This window comes from Thamnophis sirtalis, unplaced genomic scaffold (genome assembly GCF_051295495.1).
Source record: "Thamnophis sirtalis isolate CommonGarterSnake01/CBP01778 unplaced genomic scaffold, rThaSir2_p1.2 scaffold_15, whole genome shotgun sequence".
NCBI lineage: Eukaryota > Metazoa > Chordata > Lepidosauria > Squamata > Natricidae > Thamnophis > Thamnophis sirtalis.
In genome coordinates this window covers 33,279,506-33,307,249 of record NW_028261395.1, presented here as the reverse complement: position 1 = coordinate 33,307,249, position 27,744 = coordinate 33,279,506, and the positions used below count along the sequence as shown (strand labels likewise).

General features: G+C 40.2%; 2 protein-coding genes across 4 annotated transcripts in view; both read right to left on the bottom strand.

The window, feature by feature from the left end:
- The window catches only part of STOX1 (storkhead box 1), a 41,278-nt gene extending 24,775 nt beyond the window's left edge, over positions 1 to 16,503 (bottom strand). Inside the window, exon 1 of the mRNA XM_087701813.1 lies at positions 15,884 to 16,503. Coding sequence (XP_087557939.1) covers positions 15,884 to 16,250 — 367 coding nt within the window. The 5' untranslated portion in view covers positions 16,251 to 16,503. The remainder of the gene's footprint in view (positions 1 to 15,883) is intronic.
- A 5,663-nt stretch (positions 16,504 to 22,166) lies between these two features.
- Positions 22,167 to 27,744, bottom strand: part of CCAR1 (cell division cycle and apoptosis regulator 1) — a 29,246-nt gene continuing 23,668 nt past the window's right edge. For 2 of the 3 annotated variants that reach the window (XM_087702274.1, XM_087702275.1), the window contains exons 20-25: positions 27,645 to 27,727; positions 26,109 to 26,255; positions 25,209 to 25,329; positions 24,465 to 24,650; positions 23,530 to 23,735; positions 22,167 to 23,418 (exon numbers count right to left, since the gene is read on the bottom strand). In XM_087702274.1, coding sequence (XP_087558400.1) covers positions 23,359 to 23,418; positions 23,530 to 23,735; positions 24,465 to 24,650; positions 25,209 to 25,329; positions 26,109 to 26,255; positions 27,645 to 27,727 — 803 coding nt within the window. In that variant the 3' untranslated portion in view covers positions 22,167 to 23,358. Of the gene's footprint in view, positions 23,419 to 23,529; positions 23,779 to 24,464; positions 24,651 to 25,208; positions 25,330 to 26,108; positions 26,256 to 27,644; positions 27,728 to 27,744 lie in introns of those variants that run through there. The other variant, XM_087702276.1, reaches the window with a different exon arrangement.

Here is a 27,744-nt window from a genome sequence, read left to right as displayed (position 1 = left end):
AAATTTCCACTACCAGTTCTCCAGAACTGGTCAGAACCTGCTGAATACCACCTCAGCTTGGAAGGATGAAAAGCTGAATCAACTTTGAGCCAGTCAGGTTTGAACTCCTGGCAGCGTGAGCAGAGTTAGCCTGCAATACTGCATTCTAACCACTGCACCACCATGGCTCATGGTGTCATAAAGTGTTAAAGAGCAAAGGGAGAGAATCAAAAATACCACAGTAGTATAAAAATAAAATAATATTTAAGACACAAGACAAATGTACATGTAGAGGGAGATATCCATATATTAGCTAGAGTTGGAAGCTTGTTGGAAAAGGGCCCTCTTCACACACTGTATTTTTCGGCATATAAGACACACCTTTCCCCCCCAAAAAAGAGGGTGAAAATCTAGGGACACTGGATACAGCATTTCTCCCCTCCTGAAACCCTGCCCCATCCCATTTTTTGCAAAAGGGTGTGCGTGGCCTGCAAAGGGCTCCTGGGGGCTGGGGAGGGCAAAAACAAGTGAAAAGGGGCCCGTTTTTCACAAAAACGGGGGTGTTTTGCCCTCCCAAGCCCTAGGAGCACTGCAGGCCTTCCAAATTCTCTGCACGCCCCATTTTTTGCTCGTTTTCACTCTCTCCTGCCCCCAGCAGCACTCTACGGGCCTCCCAACCCTCTGCACACCCTGTTTTTTGTGAAATGCAGCTGCCAAAAAAGCCAACACAGTTCTAGGCTGCATAAACAGAGGGATAGAATCAAGATCACGTGAAGTGTTAATACCACTTTTTAAGGCTTTGGTAAGGCCACACTTGGAATACAGTTTTGGTCACCAGGATGTATAAAAAATGTGGAGACTCTAGAAAGAGTGCAGAGAAGAGCAACAAAGATGATTAGGGGACTGGCGACTAAAACATATGAAGAATGGTTGCAGGAACTGGGTATGTCTAGTTTAATAGAAAGAAGGAATAGGGGAGACATGATAGCAGTGTTCCAATATCTCAGGGGTTGCCACAAAGAAGAGGGAGTCAAACTATTTTCCAAGGCACCTGAGGGTAGAACAAGAAGCAATGGGTGGAAACTAATCAAGGAGAGAAGCAACTTAGAACTAAGGAGAAATTTCCTGACAGAACAATTAATCAGTGGAACAGCTTGCCTTCAGAAGTTGTGAATGCCCCAACACTGGAGGTCTTTAAGAAAATGTTGGATAGCCATCTGTCTGAAATGGTATAGGGTTTGCTCCCTAGGCAGGGGGTTGGACTAGAAGACCTCCAAGGTCCCTTCCAACTCTGCTATTGTATTGCATTGTATTGTATTGTATTTTATTGTATCTTCCCTTTCCTCGTTCCACTCTTTCCATCTCCAACCACACTCAGTTCACTGTCAATATCCACTGTTATCTTGCCTCTTTGTTCATTTTTCCCCTGGGTTTTTAGGACTCCAGCCTCCACTTTTTCCATTTGCTGAATATCTTCTATTTGCTGAGTATCTTCCATTTTTTCCATCAGGTTCTACCACATTAAAGTTTATATTTTCAATGTTTTCCAATCTCTTCTCAATTCTCTCTGTTGTTTCTAATAATTTTTGAATTCCAGACATAATCTGTTGTAATGTTATGGTTTCTTTTTGAAGTCGTGTCATCCTTCCAATTAATTTAACACTGCCACTCTAGTTTAAAAACAAATATTTGTTTTCACTTCTTTCCAGTTAGCCAGAAGCATCCAGAGAGCACCTGCCTAAACCACCCATACTCTTCTCTATAAACAAGCTGAAGCCTTTGAAGTACAAGGTCAAAATGATCAAAGGGAAAAAAGAAAAAGCAATGTTTCCAGGTCTCAACCTCCAACATCCAAGTGGTAGTGTAACTTCTTTTCCCTCTAAGATTACTACCTTCTTTATATACCTTTTAAATCTTCTTTATGTTTCAGGCTTAGAAGAAACAAAGTTCTTAAATGAAACCAAATAAAATGAAAAAATCCATCCCAACCAGTATTGTAGAAGTAAAGGAAAAGATTTAATCCATAGATTAAAAAAAAAAGAAAAAGAAAATCCAAAACTTTCACTTTAAAAAGTAAAAAATGTTCACAAAACTTCCGTTGATTAAAAAAAATTAAATAAAAAAAGATAACACACTGTCCAATAAGGCTTAGTTTTGCCGCTTATTTCCTTTTCTTTACCAGTTTAATTTAACTTCAATCTTTTTTGGGCAGTCTTTTATAAAAATAAGATTTCCTCACCAGATGGACACACTTTCTCTTTCCGCTTTTCCTCCCATTGCGGAGCTGTCCTGACTTCAGCAGCTTGAGGCTGTGCTTTTTGTCACCGGCTAGAAGAGATTCTCTTGGATCCATCAGGGACTTTGCAATGTCCCTGAGGTCAGCAAGATGTACTCTTCCCTGTCACCGTCTCTTTGGGATGGTTTAGGTCCAGATGGACCGTCCAGCAGCAAAAGTGTTGACTGCGATCTCGGAGCTCCAAGATTGCATGTCGTGTCGTTGTAACGTCAGCTCCTTTCTCTCGGAAGTTAAACTTTTGTTAAACTTTTGCTAAACTGCACACATGTACGCAGCGCAATATTTGAAGCAAACCGGTTGTACAGCTGGTAGGAACCCACCCCTGGATTCTTTGAAGTTAAAAGACATTTTCAGATATCGTGACATGTAGAGTTAATGAGCAAAGTGACAATTCAAAGATCTAAACTAATGAATATATTAAGAGAAGGTTTAATACAAAGTTACCAATAACCCCCAAGAATATTAAAAGAAACCTGCCTTAATTTCTTTGTCAGGATATGTGAGGCTCACATTTCACCTTAGAATAGAACAGGGCACTGGATAAGGAAGAATAAAAACTTAATATTGATATTCATTTGCATTTCACTGAAATTAAATATAGTTATTCCCTAATAGTTTATTTAATAACAATGTTCACCTTCTTTGACTTGAAAAATTCCATTCATCTGTAGCCATTGAAGTCCTTGTGCTAAAATTACTCCCAGGCTGCTCCTGGCTGACTTTCACCTGAAGACTGCAAGATTTGCTGCTCTTTTGCACCCTAACCACCATGTTCAATTTTCCATATTACACAGACTGAAAGCTTATTTTCCATGCCTTCAGCCCCAAACACTCTTACAGGCTGAAAGCAAAGTATAATACTGTACTTCTCTCAACTTCCCATATCAAAGCTCACGTTTCATGGTTCTTCCCATTAGTAACAGGATCTCAGGGTTTATATGGTTCCAATAAATTTAGCTATATATTTTATAGGATCTCAGAAGAATTTGGCTTGACTCATTTTGATGTCCAGATCTCTATCATACAACCTAGCTTCAGTATAATTATACCTACAGTCTGCAATGAAATTCAGAATGTTTCCACATCCCTACATTAAAGTATTTTATACTTAATATCTTTATAAGTAACCGGAATAAAAAAGAGATTTATCAGCTATAGATCAGAAACTGGTATTGTTTGTTACATGAAATAGCATAAAATGTGCAGAAGTAACTATACTCCTAGAAGAACCATCCATGTATAGAGTACATACAGTACATTATATTTACTGCCAATCTACATATATAAAAGCAAAATGCCACTCACGCATCATCACGAAATCTCCAGAACCATAAAGCCTACAAAATTTGGTACATATGCTCCTCTTGGCTTCTAGGTGCTCACTAAGAGAGGATTTTTCAAAATGACCATCAGATCATTAGTAATTCTTATACAGTAATTAACATGCTCTCATGCTAAGGAGTTAGACATTCTACTCCCCCTCCCCACCTGAAAAGAACTCTGTTCCAACTGGCAGATGTGCCACTCCTTCACTCAGGAGCAGTCTGGGGCTCCTTACAGTACTAAACATTGGTACCTCACCAAAATGTCTATGCCTTCCACCTATGGAACTGCTTCTGGACTCAAGGCGGCAGGAGCAATATTCCCTTATGTGTTTCAATCACCAACCACTACTGAGCCAACAGATTGTGAACCAAACTTCTCCTCCATAGCCCGATCACATAATTTTGTTGCGAAGCACGGGTATCTAGCTACTTTAAATATATTTAATTCTACTTCAAGGAGCTCAAGATGACTCACACTGTTGTATTATCCCTATTTACACTGTATTTTCACAACAATCTTGCATAGCTTAAAGAAGATGCTAGTGGGATGAGCAATAATCTTCATGACCACATCAAGATCTGAACTTGAATCCGGCCCATTCTAGCCCCACTGGGGCTTCCCCACGGCGATCCCTGCATCATTGAGTCATCTCAGAAATATTGCAGCAAGAAATTTTTTCCACCCATTGCCATTCCCTATCCTGACATTATTGCCTGTTTCAAGTGATTGCAGTCACACAGCTTCCCTCCAAGTAAATGGACAAGAAGACCTAACTGATTTTATACCGTATATCCTGAAGTTGTCTTTGGTGAATTTTGGAATGGAAGAAAAGATTAACACCAGTACAGCTAAGCACAATTGAAGCCTGTCTCACTCATGGTCTGGCAAAGACAACATTTTGGGCAATAGTAGGGAAAAATGTATGTATCAGTGCCATAATTAGCTCTAAAACTAACTCTCTGCGCTCTGTATCTTGGGTTCTTTTCTCACTGTTGAAGATGTAGTGCTCTCCAACCATCTTTGTATCAATAGAAGACAACAACACCCTACCTTTTGCTGGCTCCACTGCCAAGCATTATCCTACACCTATTGCCTCTGCTCCTAGCTGGTCACTGAGGTCTGAGGATATGAGTGACAAAGCTTAGCAGATTTTATGCACTTTGGACAGCTACTTTGACCTCTACTGAACAGAAATGTTGCCAAGGTAACGTTTATGTCATGGTTTAAATGCAAATAGAGAGACCCAACAAGAGTTGTGAACGGTTTCATCACTAACTCAGACTGGTTTTGGGTACTCTGGTACATGTGATGAGACTCTTAGTTTAGAAAAAGTAAATCATAATTTGGACACAGGCAGAATGAGGAAACCATTAGTCTAGAAAATATATGAAATCTGGAAAATATGCAAGAGATTTCAGGAGAACTCGGATGTCTTTCAAATTACTCCTAGTTGAAAGAGATCATGAACTCTGAAGAAACATAAGCCAAAATGCTTTATGCAGTAATATAGGGATGAACATTTAAAAACCAATTTGAAGTACCTAGAAAAGGATGTGATGGAATAATTAAGATAAAGAGAAGGAAAGAATTGTGTGGCTTCAACAATTCATACTTGAGGTCCTGAAGCTCAGATAAAGGTAACACAGGCTTTGCTCTTCCCTTTAAGAGAGTTTCAAGGTGGGGGAAGGAGAGCCACCATTTCAAACTGAAACCATTTTACTGAGCTCAGCAAACATATGGAAATAATTTACAAGGCGAAGTCAGGTTATACGATTCCCAAAATGGACCTGTTTTATTCCATAATAGCAATTCATATGGTGCAGGGGAATCTTAAAGAAACAGGTAAGAGGATATGTGCCATTTTAGTCCTTGAATTATTACCATATTGGAGCCTGCCCTTCGTGCTCATGATGGTCATAAAGCAAGATGGACACATCATCAATCCAATTTTATGACCTTTTTGCCATGGTCATCAAGCAAATGCTGAGGGAGTGGTGCGGTGGCCGAGCAGTGGAGCTCTCACAGTCAGGAGAATGTGAGTTTGATCCTAGATAGAAGAAGAAATTTCTCTTTCTAGGCACAGTGAGAATATAACTGCTGAACAAATCTCCACATTGGTGTCAGGAAGGGCATCTGGCCGGTAAACACTCTGCTAGCTCTATTTAGCTGCCCAGACTCCACCCCACAAGGGATTATGGGGTTGTTAAACCAGTGGTGGGTTTCCCTTTTTCACACCCCTTACCAGTTCGCTTGTGCGCATGATGGGCAGGTGGGCACAGCCTCCCGCTATCACTACTACTGGTTCACCCAATCTGGGCTGAACCAGGAGCAGCCCACCTCTACATTAAATGATGATGATGATTAAGCAAATGCTGAGATTATTGAGCAAAACCAATGGTTTGCTATGGATGCAGTTTTGCTGCAAAAATGCAGCCTACCGAGTGCTCAAACTGCGGTCATGTGACCAGGGGTACAACTGTTGAGACTTTAGATCTAGGTCATGGGTATCCTCCAGGTAGACCCATAATAACTGTAAGCAGTCACTAAGTGACTGGTGATAAGTTGAGGACTTCCTGTGCAGTTCTGATGTAAGTTCCCCTGTATCCTTAAGCATTAACCATTGTCTAAATAAGGGGTAGCATAGATGCTTTCACAAGGAATGCTAGTTAGGTGCAAAGGCCAACCAGAAGCAAACAGGACTAATTTTAGGAGCCAAGCCCATAAAATTAAAACTCCTGCCAGAATAATCTTCACTTTGACAAGCCATACTGTATTGTTTCTTTTCATTTTTGGAAACAATCCACTCTAAAGTGTGCAGTTTCTCTGTAGTCCTGCTTAAACAGGAGAAGTAATAGAAACTCATGCTGCTGTAGCAGTCACATACCTTCCTCCTGAGAACATTACATTGCGTATCTAATATCACGAAGAGGATACCAAGAAACAGACAGGGCAGGGAGGGTACAGGCTAACATCTGGAAACTCTCTGAGCTCTCACTAAAGAACAACAGTGGGCTTTCTTTTCCGTTATAATTCTGTTATTATTAAAACATTTCCTCTGTAACTGCTAATAATTAAGGTAAAGGTTCCCCTCCCACATATGTGCTAGTCGTTCCCAACTCTAGAGAGCGGTGCTCATCTCCGTTTCAAAGCCGAAGAGCCAGCACTGTCTAAAGACGTCTCCGTGGTCATGTGGCCGGCATGATTCAACGCCGAAAAGCACACGGAACGCTGTCACCTTCCCACCAAAGGTGGTTCCTATTTTTCTACTTGCATTTTTTACATGCTTTCGAACTGCTAGGTTGGCAGAAGCTGGGACAATAGGAGCTCACTCTGTTACGCAGTGCTAGGGATTTGAACTACCGACTTTTCTGATCGACAAGCTCAGCATCTTAGCCACTGAGCCACTGTGTCCCTAATTATGCGCTAATAATTATCACCTTGTAAATTCAGATATTTTGTGGCAATAGGTATATCCCTCAGTTCTATAGATTCAAACAGGATAATGAATATAGAAAGGACCAACATGTAACTTAATTATGGGAATGCTTATTTAATTTGCACCCTGCTTTTCTTTCTAGAAAACAGATTGTTCCCTCTCTTGTATGTATTTTGTACATATTTCAATCCCTCTACAAAATCTCTTTCAGGATGGAAGGCTCTTCTTATCGTGGTTACTGAATTCGGAAGGGTTAATCTGCTCACTATTTGGGGGCAGGAAATAGAACTGATCATGTAAGATTTAATACAGACGTGATCACAGTTCAAAAGTTCTTGCAAGACCAGCCAAACTTCTCTATACAAAACTGCTTTCCACCCAAAGTGTGGCCTCAAATGTTGGAGCTTGGCCATCCCAAGGTTTCTTGCCAGGTCTGAAGAGATCTGAGATCATCAATCATTCTAATACAAAGCAGATTCCTCTTTACTAAGTTATTTTGGGAAAGCCATCGGGAGTTCTATAAGCTAATTGTAACTGACTATGGACCTGCCTGTAAGAAATATTCCACAGTGGGATTCGATTAGCAGAATTGGAAGGGACTTTGTAGGTTATCTAGTCCAACCCCACCCACCCCCACCCAAGCAGGAGACCCTACATCATTTCTGACAAATGGCAATCCAAACTCTTCTAGAAGGCTTCCAGTGATGAAGCTCCCACAACTTCTGAAGGCAACTTCTATTCCACTGGGTGATTGTTCTCACTGTCAGAAAGTTCCTCCTTATTTCTAGGTTGAATCTCTCCTTGTTCAGTTTCCAGCCATTATTCCTTGTCTGGCTTTCAGGTGTCTTGGAAAATAGCTTGACCCCCTCCTCTCTGTGGTAGCCCCTCAAATATTGGAACCCTGCTATTGTGTCTCCCCTGGTCCTTCTCTTCATTAGATAAACCATGCCCAGTTTTTGCAACTGTTCTTCATACAGTATTTATCTGATGCAAACAAAACCATGATCAGAAACTCTTTCATGAATGATAAACTGCCTTGCATTACCCACTCAGGTGGCACACAGAACATTTGCCAATTGTGCTGAAGAGGAAACAGCTTTTTTCACTGTGTATGTCTCTCCGGCAGTAACCTTAGAAGGACACGCAAATAATTCAAGTGTGTTACTAAGCTACTCAGGTGACTGCTTTGTTTTTTTAGCCATGCCTCAAGCACCTGAATCCCTTTTTTGTCTCAAGAAACAAGTTAAGCAAGATTGACCAAGATACAAGTGTAATTTGTTTTTCTTAGCTTCCAATCTGGTTAAAGCATTGGTGAGAACTTTGTTTAAGTATAAATTTCTCAATGATTGCTAAATTACTGTTCTAGCCAAACTAATTGTCAAACTAGAAGTCTCAAAGAAAAATTGTTGCATTCATAAGGCATCATCAAATGATTAGGCAAAAGGAATCTGGTTATGGCTTTTCTAAATATGATTTTTTTATTAAAAGACACTCTAGAAAGAGTGCAGAGAAGAGCAACAAAGCTGATTAAGGGATTGGAGACTAAAACATATGAAGAACGACTGGAGGAATTGGGTATGTCTAGTTTAATGAAAAGAAGGATTGGGAGTGACATGATAGCAATGCTTGAATATCTAAGGGGCTACCACAAAGAACAGGGGGTCAAGCTATTCTCCAAAGTAGCAGAAGGCAGGACAAGAAGCAATGAATGGAAGCTTCTCAAAGGGAAATCCAATGTACATTCCTATTCTAAATCCCATTCCTAAGAGATCTTTAAGGAGCGTGCATAAGCACACCAGCATGCCTACCATACTGTCCTAATAGTCCCTTGTATTCATATACACTGAGCCGAGGTGGCGCAGTGGTTAAATGCAGCACTGCAGGCTACTTCAGCTGACTGCAGTTCTGCAGTTCGGCTGTTCAAATCTCACCGGCTCAGGGTTGACTCAGCCTTCCATCCTTCCGAGGTGGGTAAAATGAGGTCCCGGATTGTTGTTGGGGGCAATATGCTGACTCTGTAAACCGCTTAGAGAGGGCTAAAAGCCCTATGAAGCGGTATATAAGTCTAACTGCTATTGCTATATTCATTTCATGTATTCATAATCATGACTATACTTACATCTGTTATCTAATTCATCCTTGACGAAATAAATAAATATATAAAAATAAAAAATACAACTAATGAGAAATTTTCTGACAGTCAGGAAATTAACAAATGGAACAGCTTGCCTCAAGACATTGTAGGTGCTCTGAAGGTTTTTAAGAAGAGATTGAATAACCATTTGTCTGAAATGGTGTAGGATTTCATGCTTGAGCAGGGGGTTGGACTAGAAGACCTCCAAGGTCCCTTCCAACCTTGTTATTCTGTTACATAAGCTTTCATGAGCTGCAGCAAGCTCACCAGTCCTCAGCACTGGTCACCATAGAATTTTTTGTGAGATAATACATTTAAATAAAAGTAGATTTCAAAAGGGAAATAGTTGAGCTACACTGGCAAAAAAGATTATATTGATCTTAGTGGATGCTCAGATGACCTTTGACAATGGTAAATGCAATTTGATATGGATGGCTTTTACTGGGACGTTTAGCTAGTTACAAATGCTAAGGTAGAGTTAGAATGTTGTGCTTCTTGTTACAATGCAAATAAATTGCAACCTCTCTGGAGGCTGTTTAAATCTGCACACAAAGTGAACCGATTTCCAGTGTTGCATCTCCACATACATTCATTAAGATTCCAGTCATCCAGGTCATGATTACCCCAAATATGCTTTTTTCCAAAAGGCAACTGGACTTTGTAGGGTTTTTTTCTTTGAAAACATTTTGCTTCGTATCCAAGAAGCTTCCTTCCATTCCCCATCATTCAGTTAGAACTGAAGAAGCTTCTTGGATGAAAAGCAAAACATTTTCAAAGAAAAAACCAAAAAATGTCCAGTTGCCTTTTTTGGGGGGGAAAAAAACACCTCTGGGTCTCCACAAACTCTTCTTCTGCCTCTGTTCTCAATCAGTTTTTAACTGATACACTTCACTCCATTTCAAAGAGAACTAAAATGCAGAACTAGATCTGCCATCAAATGTTTTGAAAGAAGCAACTGGATGCCCAGTTGGGGCAGATGCTTCCCTCCCCCACGAAAAAAAAAATCATTTTCATCATCCTAAGTGGGAGTTTCTGAGACCAGACGTAATTTCCCTAAGTGGAAAAACAGCTTCACATAAGCATTTTAGGTAGAAAAATGCAGGCAAAGATCCATTTCTTGCTCTCCTGATAGGATACCAATCCTTGATCATGTATCCCATCATCACTTATTGCTGCCATGTTGGCTGTGGCTGATAGCTACTTGAGTTCATTTGGACAGTCACAAATAGATTTAGTACTAAAGATTTATTTAGCAAGGGCATCCTGGTTCAGTTCATTCTTTCAACAGGGCACTTTTCCTAAGATTTGTTTAGTAGGTTTATCATCCTGGGATATCCCCCAAATTTCACGTGACAATTCTTCAAAATTCTCATCTCAGGTTAAGGAAGAAACAAGAGCAAGGGAAATAATCCTCAAACAATTAAGGGGTTTTTCCACTTACTGTTTCACATGAACGAATCACGTAAGCCCTAGTACAGGGGTGTCAAACTTGTGGCGTCATGGCGATGTCACATGATGTATCACAATTCCCCCCCCCCCCCGCACACTAAGCCGGGCATGGGTGTGGCCAGCATGTGATGTATCCGGCCCGCGGGCCGCGAGTTTGACAGCTCTGCCCTAATACCACAGTCTATTCAGATGCAGTGACATAAAACAAACTTCCTAACCTGATGCTTTCCAACTGAGTGAGAATTTCAACTCTTCTAACCCAAACACATCTGAAGATTATCTGAAGACTATCAAGGTCTGAGCCCAGCCTAAGAAATAGGGCCATTTTAAATTAAATTATAGCATTTAAGGATTACAACACGTAAATAAACAGATCTCAAGTAAAATATCTTGCAATCCTTTAAAAAAAAAAAATCAGCTCCCCAGAACTTAATTGGAAACCACTTGATTTCTTCTTGCAAGAAATCCTTCCTGACCAATATGCTGGATGAATTGTATTTCTTGGCAGCCGTACATGTGCTGTGGCCTCCCTTGTGGGTCCAGTTGCAGGATCAAGGAAAGAGTTGTTGCTTGTAATTATCAAAAGAATTTGGCATTTCGCTTTCACTTCTGCGGAATCAAGTTTCTTACACTTTTACTTAAAGTTAGGTGTTACAAAAATGCATAAACCTCCCATTTTGTAATCTTAAGTAGATCAATCTTTACCCAACTGAAGTAAAAATATACAATTTTAAATGGTTAAGAGCCTGGGTTTAAGATTGAGAATTATACGGAACTTATAATTTATTAAAGCAACACAGACTGCTGACATAGTTAATGTAATTGAGATTCTAATTTTATTTCCGGGTATATTTTCTTTCTCTCTCTTTTTTTTTTTGAAAGAAAAACAGATGGTTTGTTTATCTAAGGTCATTAGGCGTCTCCGGAGGAGATAACTGAGTTCAAATAAAAAGACACTTAGTCTTTTTTAATTAACAGCAGCAGGAGATTTTCAAAAGCTCCAAAGTCAGATCCCACTTAGCTCCCACCCCAAAACAAGAGGAAAATCCCGTTGTCCATTCGGCACCTCCCCATGTCCTCACACACACAACTGCATGATGATAGATGTTAATCAATCTGTGCCACCAGAATGGCTGAACCATTAAAGTTTATGCCATGCCTCACTAAAGGTAGTCCTCAATTTATGACCACAATTGACCCCGAAATTTATGCTAAGAGAAACATTGGTTAAGTGAGTTTTGCCCCATTTTACGACCTTCCTTGTACAGTTGTAAAATGAACTACTGCAATTGTTAAGCTAGTAACATGATTGTTAAGTGACACTGGTTTCCCCACTGACTTTCCCCAAAAGTCGCAAAAGGTGATCACACGACCCTGGGGCACTGCAATTGTCATAAATATGAACCAGTTGCCAAGTGTCTGATTTTTGATTACGTGATCATGGGGATGCTGCAATGGTTGTAAGTGTGAAAAATGGTCATAAGTTATTTCTTTCAGTGCCATTGTAACTTTGAACGATCCCTAAATGAATGGTTGTAAGTTGAGGACTACCTGTACTGCATGTGTACTAGCCCTAGAAGCTAACAATCAATTAAAAACAATACTGCACAACTTTAGAATCCTTTAAAAGAAAAAGTAACAAAACATTATAAAAGAAAGATTATCTAATAAATGAAAACAGATACAACAACTATTCATCTTTGAGACTAGGCATTGCTTTTGATGAAAAGCAGTCTAAGCATAACTATAATAATTATTTAAATAAAATTTACATCAATACCTTTCTACCACATTTCCCCGAAAATAAGACAGGGTCTTATTTTCTTTTTACCCACAAAATATGGCTTGGGCCAGGGCATCGTGAGTCTGGAAGGCACGCGAGTGGGAGCAGAACAGCCGCTTGTGCAACCCCCCTCTCCAGCCGTCACTGGCATTTCGAAGGCGCCAAGCTGCAAGAGCCGGGCGGCAATGAACAGGTGCTCATGCGGCTTGGCGATACCCTAGGTCAGTGAATGGCACTGTGCCTGGCTGGAAAGGGGATTTGCCGGGTGGTTGCTTGTGAGCGTGGTCGCTTCATGGCTGCTCTGCTGCGCTGCTGCGACAGCGCAACACAGCTGTTCGCCCCTGAGATTGTGCCCGGCTCTTTGAGAGCCCGCTCGCAAGAGAGTAGTCGCCCGGCAACCCCTCTCTTCAGCTGGGCACAGAGCCACTCACCAACTTAGGGTATCCTGAAGGTGCCAAGAAAAGCTATAAACTTTGCCCCCCCCCCCCAGTTCCTGCGACTTGGCCCCTTCAGGATACCGCTAGGTTGGTGAGCGGCGCTCTTCCTGGCTGGAGGTGGGGGGCTAATTGCGGGGGGGGGCTTATATTTTTGCCACCAGAAAAATGTGGCAAAGCCTGAGTTTCAGGACAGTTTGTATTTTCGGGGAAACACGGTACATAGGCAGTACATCACCCGAGATTATCATCAAAAGCAAGGAGTTCCACAATTTAACAGAATAACAAGAGTTGGAAGGGATCATGGATATCTTCTAGTCCAACTACCTGATCAAGCAGAAGACCCTATGCCATTCCAGACAAGTGGCTGTCCAGCCTCTTCTTAAGAGCCTCCAGTGATGAAGCACCCACAGCTTCTGAAGGAAAGTCTTTCCACAGTTTATTTATTCTGCCATTTGTACCTCCCCACCCAGTTTCCACAAGTAAAATCAATAGGGAAGCTGGCAGGAAAAGTTGCAAGTCACAGTCCTAAGATGTCTTGCTTAATTAAGTTGATTTGCTTAATGATCACAGCAAAAAAAGTTTGTAAAATTTGGTATGGACACATGATGCCTCACATAATGACTGTACCCCTAGCGACTAATTTTCTGGTCCTTATGATGGTCTTAAATTGATGACTATCTTTATGGATCATATGGTAGTCGGGAGGCAGACTGGTATGACGAGACAGTACCTAGTGTATTTAGAACAAACATATAAACAGTTTACTACTTTTAGATTACGAGTATCCATCAACATCCTCAATGATGCCTTCTGGATCAAGTACAACTTCTGAAGGTTGTATGTTGAAGAACCATCTCAAGCAATGTGAAGGAATGCGTTACTATGAATAGGTCTGATTTCATGAGGAGCTGATATTGTTGATGACACCAGTTGAAGCCAACAAATACCTACATTTCTGACAAGAGATCCTACCCAAGTCTCCAGATGCAAAACTTGAATCCAGAACATCTTAAGAGTACAAACCCACATCTTTATGAAAAGTTGTCTCGCACCTATAAGAACTGACTTTCTATTCCAGAGCCCACTTTTTCTCTGATTAGGAGAATCTAATCTTATCTGCAATAGGTGTCAATTTATGAGCTACTATCCAGCTTTAATGCTATTAAACACAGATTAGCATCTTTCCTGGTAAGCATATGTGTGTCATCAACATTCCTGACTGTGCAACCACCACGCTAAAGGTCTCCCAAGCATTTTGTACAGGTTGGCTGAGGAATTCCAGGGGAAGGCTGGGAAGGCTATCTTGGATTAATGCTTTATGGTTTCTACATAATGGCTACAAGCCATCTGCTAATTCCAATCAACATGATCTCATGACTGCAAAATATTATGAGTCCAGCCTCATTCTGCATAGTTCATATATTGCTGCTGACATTGTAAACAAGTGTGCTCTATGGAAATTCAACTAATTATTCACTTGTTTCAATGCTGAGGCCAGCAAAAGGTCATTAGTCAAGACCAGTCCACTCCTTCCACTCCTGCATCTTGCCAATTTAGCTGGTACACAACTGGAAGGGATGTCCAATGTTGCACAGACAAAGGCAAAAAAAAAAAAAAAAGTATTTCAGACTGCTGGCTACCATTACTTAAATCAAACCTATTTTCCCAGATCACACATACATGGAATACACAAAAGTTAATTCTTGAACCTGGTATGACCTTCTGAAAAATTATCAGTGTTACCAGTTCTCTAGTTCTAGAAATACTTGACCCTATAGCATTTCCTCAGTAATATCCCAGAAAACAAAATTAAAGTAGTTTGTTTTTAATGCTTTGTATGCACTATGACAATGACATGTAGACTCTCGTTTCTTGCTAAATGCATATGGAATTAACTTTCTAATCAACGTTGCATTGGCAGTGACTAACATAATCCCCAATGGTTGTGAAGTGTAATATGTTCTATTGGTTCTGAATTCGTGTTACGGGAACCCATCTTTGTGATAAATCAGGCAATTGTGCCTGGTGACATAAGCAATGCACCACATGGTACAATGAATGAACCTCACTATTGTGATTTATTCCACACACAAATGTGTCCCTCTGTTATCAATTACTATATATATTTCTATCTATCTGCCTTTATAACTATATACAATTGCTGTCCATTATATAGCTTACATAGGGACACGGTGGCTCAGTGGCTAAGACACTGAGCTTGTCGATCAGAAAAGTTTGGCAGTTCAAATCCCTAGTGCCACGCATTGGAGTGAGCTCCTGTTCTTGTCCCAGCTTCTGCCAACCTAGCAGTTTGAAAGCATGTAAAAAATGCAAGTAGGAAAAATAGGAACCACCTTTGGTGGGAAGGTAACAGCATTCCGTGCGCCTTTGGTGATTGGTCATGCAGGCCATGACCACGGAGACGTCTTCGGACAGCGCTGGCTCTTCGGCTTTGAAACGGAGATGAGCATTGCCCCCAACGATGTACAAGGGGAACCTTTACCTTTACCTTTACCTATATAGCTTACCTTTAAGCATCCTTCCTTGCTCACCCTCAGAAATGCAAAGCGTTCTTATTCATTCTATATTATGCGAACCCCAAATTCCTGCACCAAAGAGTTAGCGGTCCTTAAGTCCTTAATTCCAACCAAAAAGCCTCCTCTCCCTTCCCGCTCATCTTAGCCTGCATAGGAAAAGAAGCCACACACAGCTCTGCCTGAAAACCTCCCTTGACTTTTTAAAACCCAACGAAAAAAAACCGAGCCTCCGAGGGGCAGCGGCTGGCACCGGGTAACTCTTCAGCAATCCCAATTGCCCTCTGAACGCACCGCTCCCCGCCTGCGCCGCTTCCAAACCCAACGCGCCTCCTCAGGATGGGCGACGGGCGGTTGGGGCTTTGAAAGCTCCCTTCAAGGGAGCCCCCTGGCGGGGGTCCGGATGAAAGCAGGGCAGGGGAAGCGCGGCGGAATTTGGGGGCCCCAAAACCCCGCGGGGAGGTCTCTGAAGGGGCGCCGAAGGAGCGGTTACCTCGGCGCTCACTCACCTACGGCTCGGATGAGGAAGCCCTTGGGGGCCCGCAGCGCTCTGCGGAGCCAGGCGTCGCGGAGGAGTTGCAGGGGCGCCGGGGGGCCTTGCAGGAGCAGCACGCCGCCCCGCAGCCAGCCCTGAAGCCGTACCCGCCCCACGGCGCGCACTAGTCCGGCGTTCCAGTAGCAGGCGGCGTTGGCGCGCCGGAACGCCTGGAAGACGGCCGCGCCGCGCGCTTCGTCCTCGCAGCAGTCGTCCGCCTCAGCCTCAGCCCCCTCAGCATCAACCTCAGCCCCGGCCGCTTCCCGGCGACGCAGGACTAGAGCGAGCGAGCTGGGGGCCAGCTGCACGGCGGCGCGGCGGGGAAGCGGCGAGGGCGACATGCTGGGGCTGCTGCGGGGCGCGCTCTGCCCGCGGTGCCCGTCAGCGCCGCCGCCGCCGCTACCAAGGGAACCGACTTGTTCCGGGCAAGGGGCGGGGAAAAGCTGGCCCGGCTCCAAGCGAGAAGAAAGCGGGGCGAGCTGCTCTTCGGCGGCGGCCCCGGAGCCAGAATTGCTCGGCTGCCCTCCGAAGCACCTGGAGGAAGGAGGGGGAGGGTGGAGGGCAGGCTGGCCCGCGCTGCAGTGCGCTGCGCTCCCGGCTGCAGGGCGCGCCATTGGTCCCTGCGGGGCGCACGCAGCCCTCGGGCGGCCTTTTCTCGCTTCTGCGTGGGATCCTCACCTGAAGCGACTCCGAGGCTGGTTGGGGCAACGCCGTTCCCCGCCGATCGGAAGACAAATAGGATGCGGTCGGGGAAGGAAAGTCCAAGTAAACAAAAAAGTTTTACCTCGCCTGAAATCTTTTTTTAAAAAAAATTTTTATTTATTTTTTCATCACCACTCTTCCATCATTAATCTTACTGTGTCATCATATTTAACAGTTACATCATTTTAATCTATTTTTATTTTACCTTTACCTTTACATTTCAATTGCCTTTTAATTCAACTCCTCCCCTATAATTCTACATTTTCTCCAAATTATTCAATTTCCTGTTTCTTTTTGTCTATATTCGTTTTCTATCCAGTAATAAAAAACATCCCCATATCTTATAATACTCTGATTCTTCCTTCTCTTTAATTGCCAACGTTAATCTGTTCATTTCTGCACAATCTATTTTTAATTACCTCTCCCTCTGTGGGATTTTTTTCCATTTTCCAATTTGTGCAAATAAAATTCTAGCTGCAGGTATTACATGAATAATTAAATATAAATTTTCTTTGCCTTGCCTTGCCTTGCCTGAAATCTAACGGAGCCTTTTTAAGTCAAAAGAAGTGCAGCATCTCTTGGAATACTCCGTGGCAAGCCAGGAATCAGTGTAAGAAACTGATGGAGATAATGTTGTTTTTGCAAAGAAAGCCATTGTTAAGAGATGTGGGTATAAAGGTTTAATATGACCCTGGGACATTAAAGGTAAAAAGTTGAAGACTGGAAAACAGGAAGAGACTGCTATTCCAGTAAGGGAGTCAGCTTGGCCAAGCAAAACTTAGTTAACAGCAGTCTAGCAATATAGTGGAGAAATTAATCGCTTGCCTCAATTTATTATGTTTATGCTGCAAGGTAAGGAAACAAGAAATATCGGTTAAGAATTTTTTAAAAAAGAGACAAAAGGTAGTCTGGAAAATAGGGAACTGTGCAAAGATGGGGAAACAGAATAAACATGGGGAAATGCATGGAGAATCAGGCGTTCCGGGAAGATTGCAACCCTGAGGTCTTTGTCAAAGGGGGCTGCAAGGAGGGATTTGTGGTTTGGGTGAAAGGAATAAAAAAATTGAAGAAATGTATTCCTTTGTGTGCCTATCTGCTAGCCACTCGTTCTTGCAAGAACGCCTTTTACATGCAATTAACTGCTTGCTGCTTCACCATGACTCTAAAATTTTTGACTAGTTGAGTCTGTTTCTCACATCAGGATAATGATGCATTAAGTTACAACTAAGGGAATAATAATAATAACCCTTCTAGTGAATGTGTGGGTGACCATGCATTTTCAGAGGTAGAAGAGGGGCCTCTGCACGTTAGTTAACCATCAGACTGTCTTAAAGAGACGGGGAAAAATTGCTGGCAGAATAAAAAAGCTATGAAAGAAAACGCAAGATGACCTGCAGAATTGATCAAAAGGATGACACACATCCCTGAATAGAAAGGGGAGGGGAAAAGGTGTGGGAGTAAGGTCACTAAATAAAGTATTTATTTATAAATAAGGAACTCTTATTTCAATTTCTGCTCTGTTCTGCTCTACCACCCTACCCTACTGTTTACTGCTTCCCCACCAACAGGAATAGTGCAGAGAAAAAGAAAAGCCTCCTTCCAGGGCTGCTCCATTTCCCCCGCCCCCTGCTATCAAAGTGGACACACACACACACACACCCCGGGCGCCGAGCTCAATAGGGAAATGGGAAATGGAAGGCTTTTCCTTTTCCCCTAATCCTCATATTTCCCCCATGCCAGCAGCTGCCTTTCCCATTCCACTATTGAGCTCAGAACCCAAGGAGATCCACTTTGATAGGGGAAGGAGAGAGTAACGGAGTGTGAGGGAAGAAGCCGCTTTCCCTCTTTCTCTGCTCCTCTTCGTGCCGGCCTCTATTCAGAGGTGGTATTCAGCAGATTATGACCAGTTCTGGAGAACCGGTAGCAGAAATTTTGAGTAGTTCGGAGAACTGGTAAATACTGCCTCTGACTGGCTCCACTCCCATCTATTCCCTAACTCCTGAGTCTCAGATGATTGGGAGAAAATGAGGATTTTACAGTATCCTTCCCCTGCCATGCCCACCAAGCCACACCTGCAGAACCAGTATTAAAAAAATTTGGACCCTACCACTTCCCTGGGCCGTCAAGAAGTGATGAAAACAGAAAACATTGATGACCAGAGCATTGCTTATGAAGAAAAGGGTTTCCATGCTCCCTAGGATCTCAAATAGCAGGACTGAGTAGAGACAATAGCCACTTTAAACATTCTTTGAAGCACCACTGAATGTTTCTTTAAAAATAGAATATGTATGGGCGATGCTTATGTCTTTGAGCAATTAGGAGCCTTTTTAAATCAGCCCTCCTTGACTGGGTGCCTTTACTGTCCCAACACTTTTGGAGGGCACACAGAAGTGTCAGCCCTGTGAGGTTAAGCCAGCTCAGGAAAGAGAAATGCAGGATTCCTATCAGTTGTAGCATCCTTCTTTTTAAGAAAATATTTTACAGCTAGGAAGCAATTGGCAAAGATAGGCAAGTATAGTTGGATTCTGATGCCTACGTACTTTATTATAATGCAGTAAAGTAGAAACATAGAGCAACAGAGCATCAACACCAAGATTAATGTCACTGCTGCACTTTTGCCAGTAACATTAATTGTATTCAGGATGCAAAACTGCAAGATCTGGGAGACGTCTCTGACTGTCTTGCTTGCTCTGAAAACAGTGGGTCTATATAGTGTTTCTCAACCTGTGAAAGCTGGTTGGGGAATTCTGGGAGTTGAAGTCCACACATCTTCATGTGGCCAAGGTTGAGAAACACTGGTCTATGGGATGTGGACATGTCTCAAAAAAAGAAAGAAAGAAGAAAGAAAGAAAGAAAGAAAGAAAGAAAGAAAGAAAGAAAGAAAGAAAGAAAGGCAAGCTGACATAAGGAGGCTGGCAATACAAACTTCATCCCTTTGGTAGATGCCTGTGACATTGACACCAAAGGGGCGGGGCTTGCATTTGACCTTGTCTTATGAAATAAAGGAGATAAACTAACAGCTGGAAGGGATCTTGAAGATCTTCTAGTCTAAGCCTCTGCTCAAGCAGAAGACCCTACCATTTCAGACAAGTGGCTTTCTTAAAAGCCTCCAGTGATAGAGCACCCACAACTTCTAAAGACAAGCCATTCCAGTGGTTAGTTATTCTGTTAGAAAGTTTCCCTTCTCCTTTTCTAGGTTAGTTTCCATCGTTTCTTGTCTTGCCTTCTGATGCTTTGTAAATAAATAAGTTGACCCCTCCCTTTAGATATTGGAAGACTGCTATCATGTCACTCCTGGTCCTTCTTTTTACTGGACTATCCACACCCATTCCTGTAACCATACTTCATGTTTTAGTCTCCAAGCCTTTAATCATCTTAGTTGCTCTTCTATTTCCAGTCTCAAATCTTTTTTATAAAGCGATGACCAATTTCATGTGTGGTCTTACTAAGTTTTATAAACCAGGGCTAATACTTCACATGATCTTGAGTCTATAGCTATTTATGCAACCAAGGATTGCATTGGGTTTTTTGGCTGCTGGCTCATATTTAAGTCCACTAAGACTCCAAGATCCCTCTCAGAGTTGTTACTTTTGAGCAAGATTTCACATAATCTGTAGTGGTACATTTGCTTTTTATTGCCTGTGTAAAACCTTACTTTTCTGTACATTTAATTTCATTTTGTTGGATGGGCCCCTGTGTTCAAATCTGTCAAGATCCATCTGGGGTGCTGGCTAGTCCTGCCTGCTTAGTGTTGTCTGCTAATTTGATGAGTTTCCCTTCTGTTCTCTCATCTAAATCATTTCTGAAGATGTTGGAGTACTGGGTCTAAAACGGAACCTGGGAGTACCCCACTGCTTATTTCCTTCCATATATATGTAATTCTATTAATGACTATACATTGAATGCAGTTCGGTAGCCAGTTACAAATCCATCTGATGGTGATGCTGCCTATCCCACATTTTTCTTACCAAGAGGTAGGTTGTGGTCTACTTTATCAAATGCCTTACTGAATTCCAAGTGTACCATGTCCACAGCATTTCACTAGTCCATTAATTTAATCACAAAATTCTGCCCAAAAAATATAGCAAGTATTTTCTTCCATGAATTCAAGGGACTGTTCTGCCCATGACCCGATAAATATCACCAAAATGGATTATAACCCGTAAGCACTATGAAACAGCAAATTTCAATCAGCAAAACCAGGAGCTGGTTCAGTTCATAACCCCTCTCCCAAAAAATTGCAGTTTAAACTAATAGAAATAAAATAATCGGACTAACAAGCTGCTACAACAAAAGAGCCTGTTTGGTCTAGTACTTAAGGCATCAGGCTAGAAACTGGAGACTGTGACTTCTAGTCCTGCCTTAAGCCATGAAAACCAGCTGGGAACATTGGCCCCATCACTCCCTCTCAGTCCCTCACAGAGGTTGTCGTGGGGGGAGGGGGGATAGGAGGATGAAGTATTAGATATGTTCACTGCTTTGAGCTGTTTATAAAATTAAATAATCAATCCATAAATATTCCATTACCATTATATGAAGGAAAAGACTAGAAGTAATGGATTCCAGTTAACTAGAATGCCTGAAGAACTTCAATAGACTTCATTAAAAAAAGCAAACACAAAAGGTGAAATGATGGTTGATAGTTGAAGGCAGAAAGTGAAAATATATTTAGGATATTTTTGTTGCTGAGGAATAATCCACTCAGGATTTGCAGATATAGAAAAATCGTGAGCCAGATGTGAAAAATCAACACTTCTTTGAAATGTAGCAACCCTGCAGGGAGCAATTCTGTGGCTTGTCCTATTCAGTAACGCACAAAGGCTGCTGCTATTTTATGTTTTTCTTGCTGGGGTCTCAGCCCAACCATTTCCTCTGCAGCTCCCCCATTTCTTTACTGCATTTGCATTCTTTAGAACCTCAGCTCCACTATATTTGTCTTCTTTCAGTTGAATTACTCTAAACCTGTTGCAACCACACATCCCGCATTTATCCTCACATTTCCTCCCATGTTTCTCTCTTTCCATTTCTTTGAGATGTTGTAACATTATCAACGGCTCTTTCCCCCTTTTGAGATAACCGTTTCCTCCTGCCTGTCTGATTCACAATGGGTTAAAAGACTTGGAGATGTTCCCTGGAGATCATTTTTTGGGCTGGCCAAGGAGGTTTGCCCAACAGGTAAACCCTCTTTTCCTCAGCATGTTTAGTCAGCATGGGTAAAAATTCTACATGCACTGAACTAGCCCTTAGTGAAACTTGCCAGCCCAATCTTCAGTGAGAAAGGAAGTTGTCTCCCAGATGAAAGTGCCTGGGGGAACATTACAGACTACCTGACATCCCAAGGTCATCTCTCAATACAGACACTCTGTAAAAGGTGCTTGGCACAAACTTTGCAACACTTTGCTGCAAGATGACACTCAGAGAAACCTTCCTTGTGGGAAAGGGAGAAAATTTCTTTCATGCGACCTGCAATGTCTCTTTTGATCTTTACATTGTGCTGCGTTGCTATTTAAAATTTGCTTTCTGGATTAAATAGGTAATAATGTAAACATTATCCATTTGATTGGGAATGGGAAATGTTTATTCAAAATGCTTTCACAATCAATTGTCAGTATTTGATGTCAAGGAGCCCAACAGAACAATTTGAGACATTAAGGCTTCTGCCTTTTAAGCTACCAACAACATGGTGTCAATCTGGCAGCTACTTAATTATAGCACCTAATTTATATCTAATTCCAAGTTTCATATTAAGTTACTCCTTTCATACTGAGAAAACTGAAAATACTTGTCCCCAAGTATACTCTTCCATACCACATTATGTCGTTAATATAACAAAAATGCTGTGTCACAGCTTAAATTTAGACATTTTATGACTTGTGTGAAATGCATATAATACCTTCATTGGAAGACAGTCTTAAGAAATTAACACTGGGAAGGTAAATAGCCAATTTAATGAAAGCCAATATAAAACTAGTAGCAATTTTTCCAAATAAAGCATTATACTGACATCTACTGGCCTGGGGTGTCTTAGTCAATTGTACATTCTCATAAAAATTTTAAAAGTTGCTAATATATTAATGTAGGGATAGAACATTTCAAGGATTACAAAATATGTATAATAAAACAAATATGTTTTCATATAAATCCCAATTTATCAATGTTCTATAATTTCCTTATTCTTTTCCTCAATTACTGTGTATCAAAACAGTAATAAGAACTTCCAAGAAAACTCACAATTCAAAGGGAAAAACTGTGACAAAAATTCAAGAGTGTATTTAAAAATCTTTACTGGCAAAATTAAGCAGCATGCTATGATTTATATACCCGATTTTTTTATTTAAAAAAAAACCCTAAATAATCTGAAATAAAACCGAAGAATGGCATCTCTATAAATAATGAAAAATGTTTGCACTAAATCTTAAAAGGAAACTTTTGGTAATTAAATACTTGCTATTTTCCATGAAGTTGATGAACTTTTATTAGCATTCAAACTATAACCAAGTTTACCCTAAAACATTTTGCAATGCAAAATTATTTCCACTCAAGGAGTGTCTAACAAATCGAGGGCTGTGAATTACAAGCAATCTTTTGAAGCAGGCTCACACATTTATAAAACTTTATACAACCTTGCTTGGACTAAGGTATTTATACTACTAAATTAAACATGCATCACTTTCATACACTCCAGTTTCATGATTTATATTACATTATGTAACATTCTTTTTTTTTCTCCAGCAAGCAGTATGTTTGTCATACATTTGCTCCATTTTCTTTGGATGTTTGATCTTTACCTTCATTCTTCACACTATCCTATAGAAAGAGAAGACAGTGAATCAGTGAAAAGCTACAATAACCAAAATTAAGACATTCTGCTTTTCCTATTCCCAGGAAATTTTGAAAAAGCATTACAGAAAGCTTTACCTTCTTAAGAACCATGTGTATTTCATCCATAACGGTTGCCAAACCTTTGATGGTCTTAGTCAGCTGCCCTTCAAATTGTAGATTTGTATCTTCTGAGAGCTTCAAATTGTCTTGCAACTGGCTGAGCTCTTTTTTAACCTCTTTAATTTCTGCAGAGAGGCTTTTGTTTAAATTCTCCAAACTCAATATAGTCTTTTCATCTTCATCTGGAAAAATGGAATGATTTGTAATCTTTCAAACTGCATCTTTCTAAAAACATTAAAATGATTACAGAAGACAAAGGCGTAAAATATTAGGCTGTACCTTAGTCTGTAAATCAGAACCAGTAAGATTTTTTTTAAGACATGCAGTGCCTTTGAGTCAGTGTTGACTCCTGGAACTGCTTGGATTAGTCTCTGCATTTTACTTGACAAGAAGTTGTTTGCCCTTGCCTCCTTCCTAGGGATGAGAGGGAGGGACTGGTCCAAAGTCACTCTGTGCCTAAAGTAGGATCAGAAGACAGAGCCTCCCTGTTTCTAAGCTGATATCTTAACCTCTAAAGTCTAAACCAAATTGGCTCTAATGACTTTACTATCATTATGTCCTTTTTGGTTAAAATGATGAGGGCAAGACTATTAAAAGCAATTAACCTGACTCAGAAAGTGAAAGTCCATTTGTTAATTGGCACACATATCAGAAGTACAGTATGCATTTGAAAAATATTATACATTGTATTATGCTTTCTTTGCTTATAACAAAAAAATCCCCACCGGTTATTGTAACAGTTATTCCTGGGTTGCATCTACAGAAGCAGTTCTCTCTTTTCTCCAAGCCAACCCAACTTTCAAATACTTGAAAAAAAAATCATACATTCTCCTTCCAGTCCGGTGCCAATTCTTTTGGAGATATAATGCCTTAAGCCTTTTTGAATTAATTAAAAAAATATTCACTCTCACCTGTTTTTTCTTCCAGTGACTGAAGTTTCTGTTCCATTTCAGCTCGTGCTTTTTCACTCTTCTCTAACTTGTGCAAGAGACTCCCCACATCCACCATGGCTCCATTATAGACAATGAGACCAACATTTTCTTCGGATGTTTTGGATTCTTGTTTTATCGCAGGAGACGGCAGAAGCAGCCTATTTCCTATATGAATTAAAAATTATCATTATTACAATTTAATAAAACCAAGTTTTATTTCCATAAGTGCAATAAAATATTTTTAGCTTCAAATTAATTCGGTTTTATGTATTTGGTTTTCTGCTTACTAAAAATATATTTTTCTTACTAAAAATAAAAAAAATATTACTGATATTTTATTTTATTATTCTTTTATTGATGCATATCTGTTCTTGATTTGTATATTCAAATGTCTGGAAGCTTAACACCTGTTGTTCACCCAAAATAAACCAAAAATCTTTATTCCTATCAATAGTCCTGGGAATTTATATTTATTTCCTAATTTTTCAGTTTGTTTTTAAAAATTTTAACATTATACTTTTTCAACAATTTTAAACATTAAAAATAAATAAAACATTTTACATGTAATGTCCTTCCAATTTCATGAACTTCGGAAACACGAAACTAGAAGCATAACTCAACAGCAATCAAGACAGTGATAACCATTACAAAAAAAAAATCAAAATTAGCATGCTGAAAGTATTCCAGATTTGAAATATCTTAATTAATAAAAAAATATGCTACCAAACAGTTCTTCCGGTGGACTTTCCATTTCTTCTGGATTTTCTTCATCTTTAGAAGTATCTGTCAGTTTTCTATAAAAGCAGGATTCACGAAGTACTACTTTACTAAGTAGTTTCTTAACCTAAGGTTAACACAAAAAGACAGATTATTATTTTAAATAACTAAATTATGTCTTACTCAATAAAGATATTATAGAATAAGTACAATAAACAATTCACACAATTTTGAACTTGAAATGGATTTATTTTTTACATGAAATATTTTTCTCATAAGATTGGTCTTCAACAAGACCACAGGTAGTGTTCACTTAATGACCTTGAGACTGACAATTCTACCACTGAGTGAAACAGTCATTAAATGAGAAACCATATAACTACCATTCTGCTTTCAGGCAGGAAAGAGACAAGATCAGTTTCACTCCCTTTGGCTTTTGTCTCCTAACCACTCCACATTCTTTATGAATGCTTGAGTGTCTGCTTACTGTCTTGTACACATTGAAAACAATGTGATCATGCTGTAGCCTGGAATCCATATGCGCTCTAATCAAGCACCTTACAGTACTCTCTCTTTTTCTTCCTCCCTGCTATGTGATGCGGGTGGGCAGGGAAAAAAGGAAAGTCATTTCTCTAGGCAATTTCTCCTTTGCACGAACCTTTCCTGTTGCTGGAGGGATCACATTGCTTTCAATGCATAGAAGAGCAAACAGCTTACTCTTCTACAATCCTTTTCTCTTCAATCAATCTGTTCGGGGGTGGGGTGGGGAGATGACCAATGGTCAGACAAAGGATAATGGCATACTGAGTATAAGTCATAAATAGTTGTACATGGGCTGCAAAGTTATTGTTTTTCAACAGCCATAATATTGCTGGTGGTCAGGAAGCAAAAATTACAGCAACGCACCTGAGCTCTTGAGAGGTGTAGTCCAAGCGTGTACAATATCTCTTCCAAATCTTTTTCAAGAAGATATGCACAATGGCATTGATCAAAATAAACAAATGCCATCAGAAGATCTCGATTAATAGTTATCATCTGGGTCTTGTTTCTTTCCTAAAAATACAGATTATAATCATTTTTGTGAATACATTTCTTTACTGAATTAGTTTATAATACAAAATCTTACTACAATATTATAATACTAACTACTATTACAGAGCTAAACAATAAAAAGCCTCCACTTATTATAGCAAAACAATTAATCAAATTCAAGCAGGAATTGTTCTCTTATATGCAACATATTACATAGCAAGGCAAGCTATTTAGAGTGTAGTTTTTGGGGGGAAACACCCGTTATTGAGAAAATAATCAAAACCATCCAAATAGAAATGAGTTTGGAATATATTATAAAATTATTTAACTAGCAAACTAGCAGCTGGAGGAAAAAGAAGAGGAGGAGCTACTACAATCCTTTAAAAAAAAATTTGGGAGGAGATGCCTTTTCTTAAATATCTTTTCATAATCTTCATACTTTCATTTTAATCTTCACTCTAGAGTTTATTCTACGTATGTATATGTATTCCTTTCCATTTTGTTTTATTGTTTTACCAAGTAAAAAATAAAACCAGAAAAAAGCGACGGTCCAAAATGTTTTTGCAAAATGTTCAGAATTGTTGCCTGCCAGCTAAAAGAAAATAGTGTTAGCAATTAACCTAACTACTTTCTGAAAACAAATTATAATACAAATTATGGGACGGAACTATTTTCATGTCATTCCAGTGTGAATGGAAAAGTGCTTTTATTTTAAACACAAATTTTAAATTAAAAAGAATTAAAGCACATTCCTTAGTGAAAAAACAACATGGGTTTTTTCCATCCATGTGCCAACATGAAATATCATATAAGACAATCAAGCACTCTCTTATCCATGGTGGAAATCTGACATTATTGAGTCCAGATAATCAATGGTCTCCAGACACTTCTAGATTTGAAAGTTAATCAGCCAAATGGAGTAAGGCATCCTTTCCAGAAACCTCCTCCACATCCTTGAGATCTGCAAATTGAAAGGAATCCAAACAGGACAGAATGGTCACCAAAGTTACATCACTATGGCCTTTCCATACTGGAACCAAAATTGTGGAGAAAGTGGATTGGAAATAGAATAATGAAAAATAATGCAAACTAATAATGGGATTATATCTAGTATTTTGGTGACAGGAAGGCAATGAAATAGTATTAAGCCTGACAGAGCCAAATACCTTCTAGGAGTAAGGTGCTAGCCTAGAACTAGGAAGCTGTGAGTTCTAGTCCTGCCTTAGGCATGGAAAACTGTCTGGTTGACCTTGGGCCAGTCACTTTCAGCCCAAACAACCTCACAGGATTGTTGTTGTGGAGAAAATAGGAGAAGCAAAGAATATTAGGTACAGTCATCACCTTGAATTATTTGTAAACAATAATAAAGATGGTATAAAAATCAAATTCATAAATAAATAAAATACATACCTTATCTTTAGAAGCCCTTTCTTTACAATGTCGACTTCCCTCCCTTCTGTCATCTCGTCTGTTCATTTCCTCGTCATCCCTATCTATAAAAACAGATAAT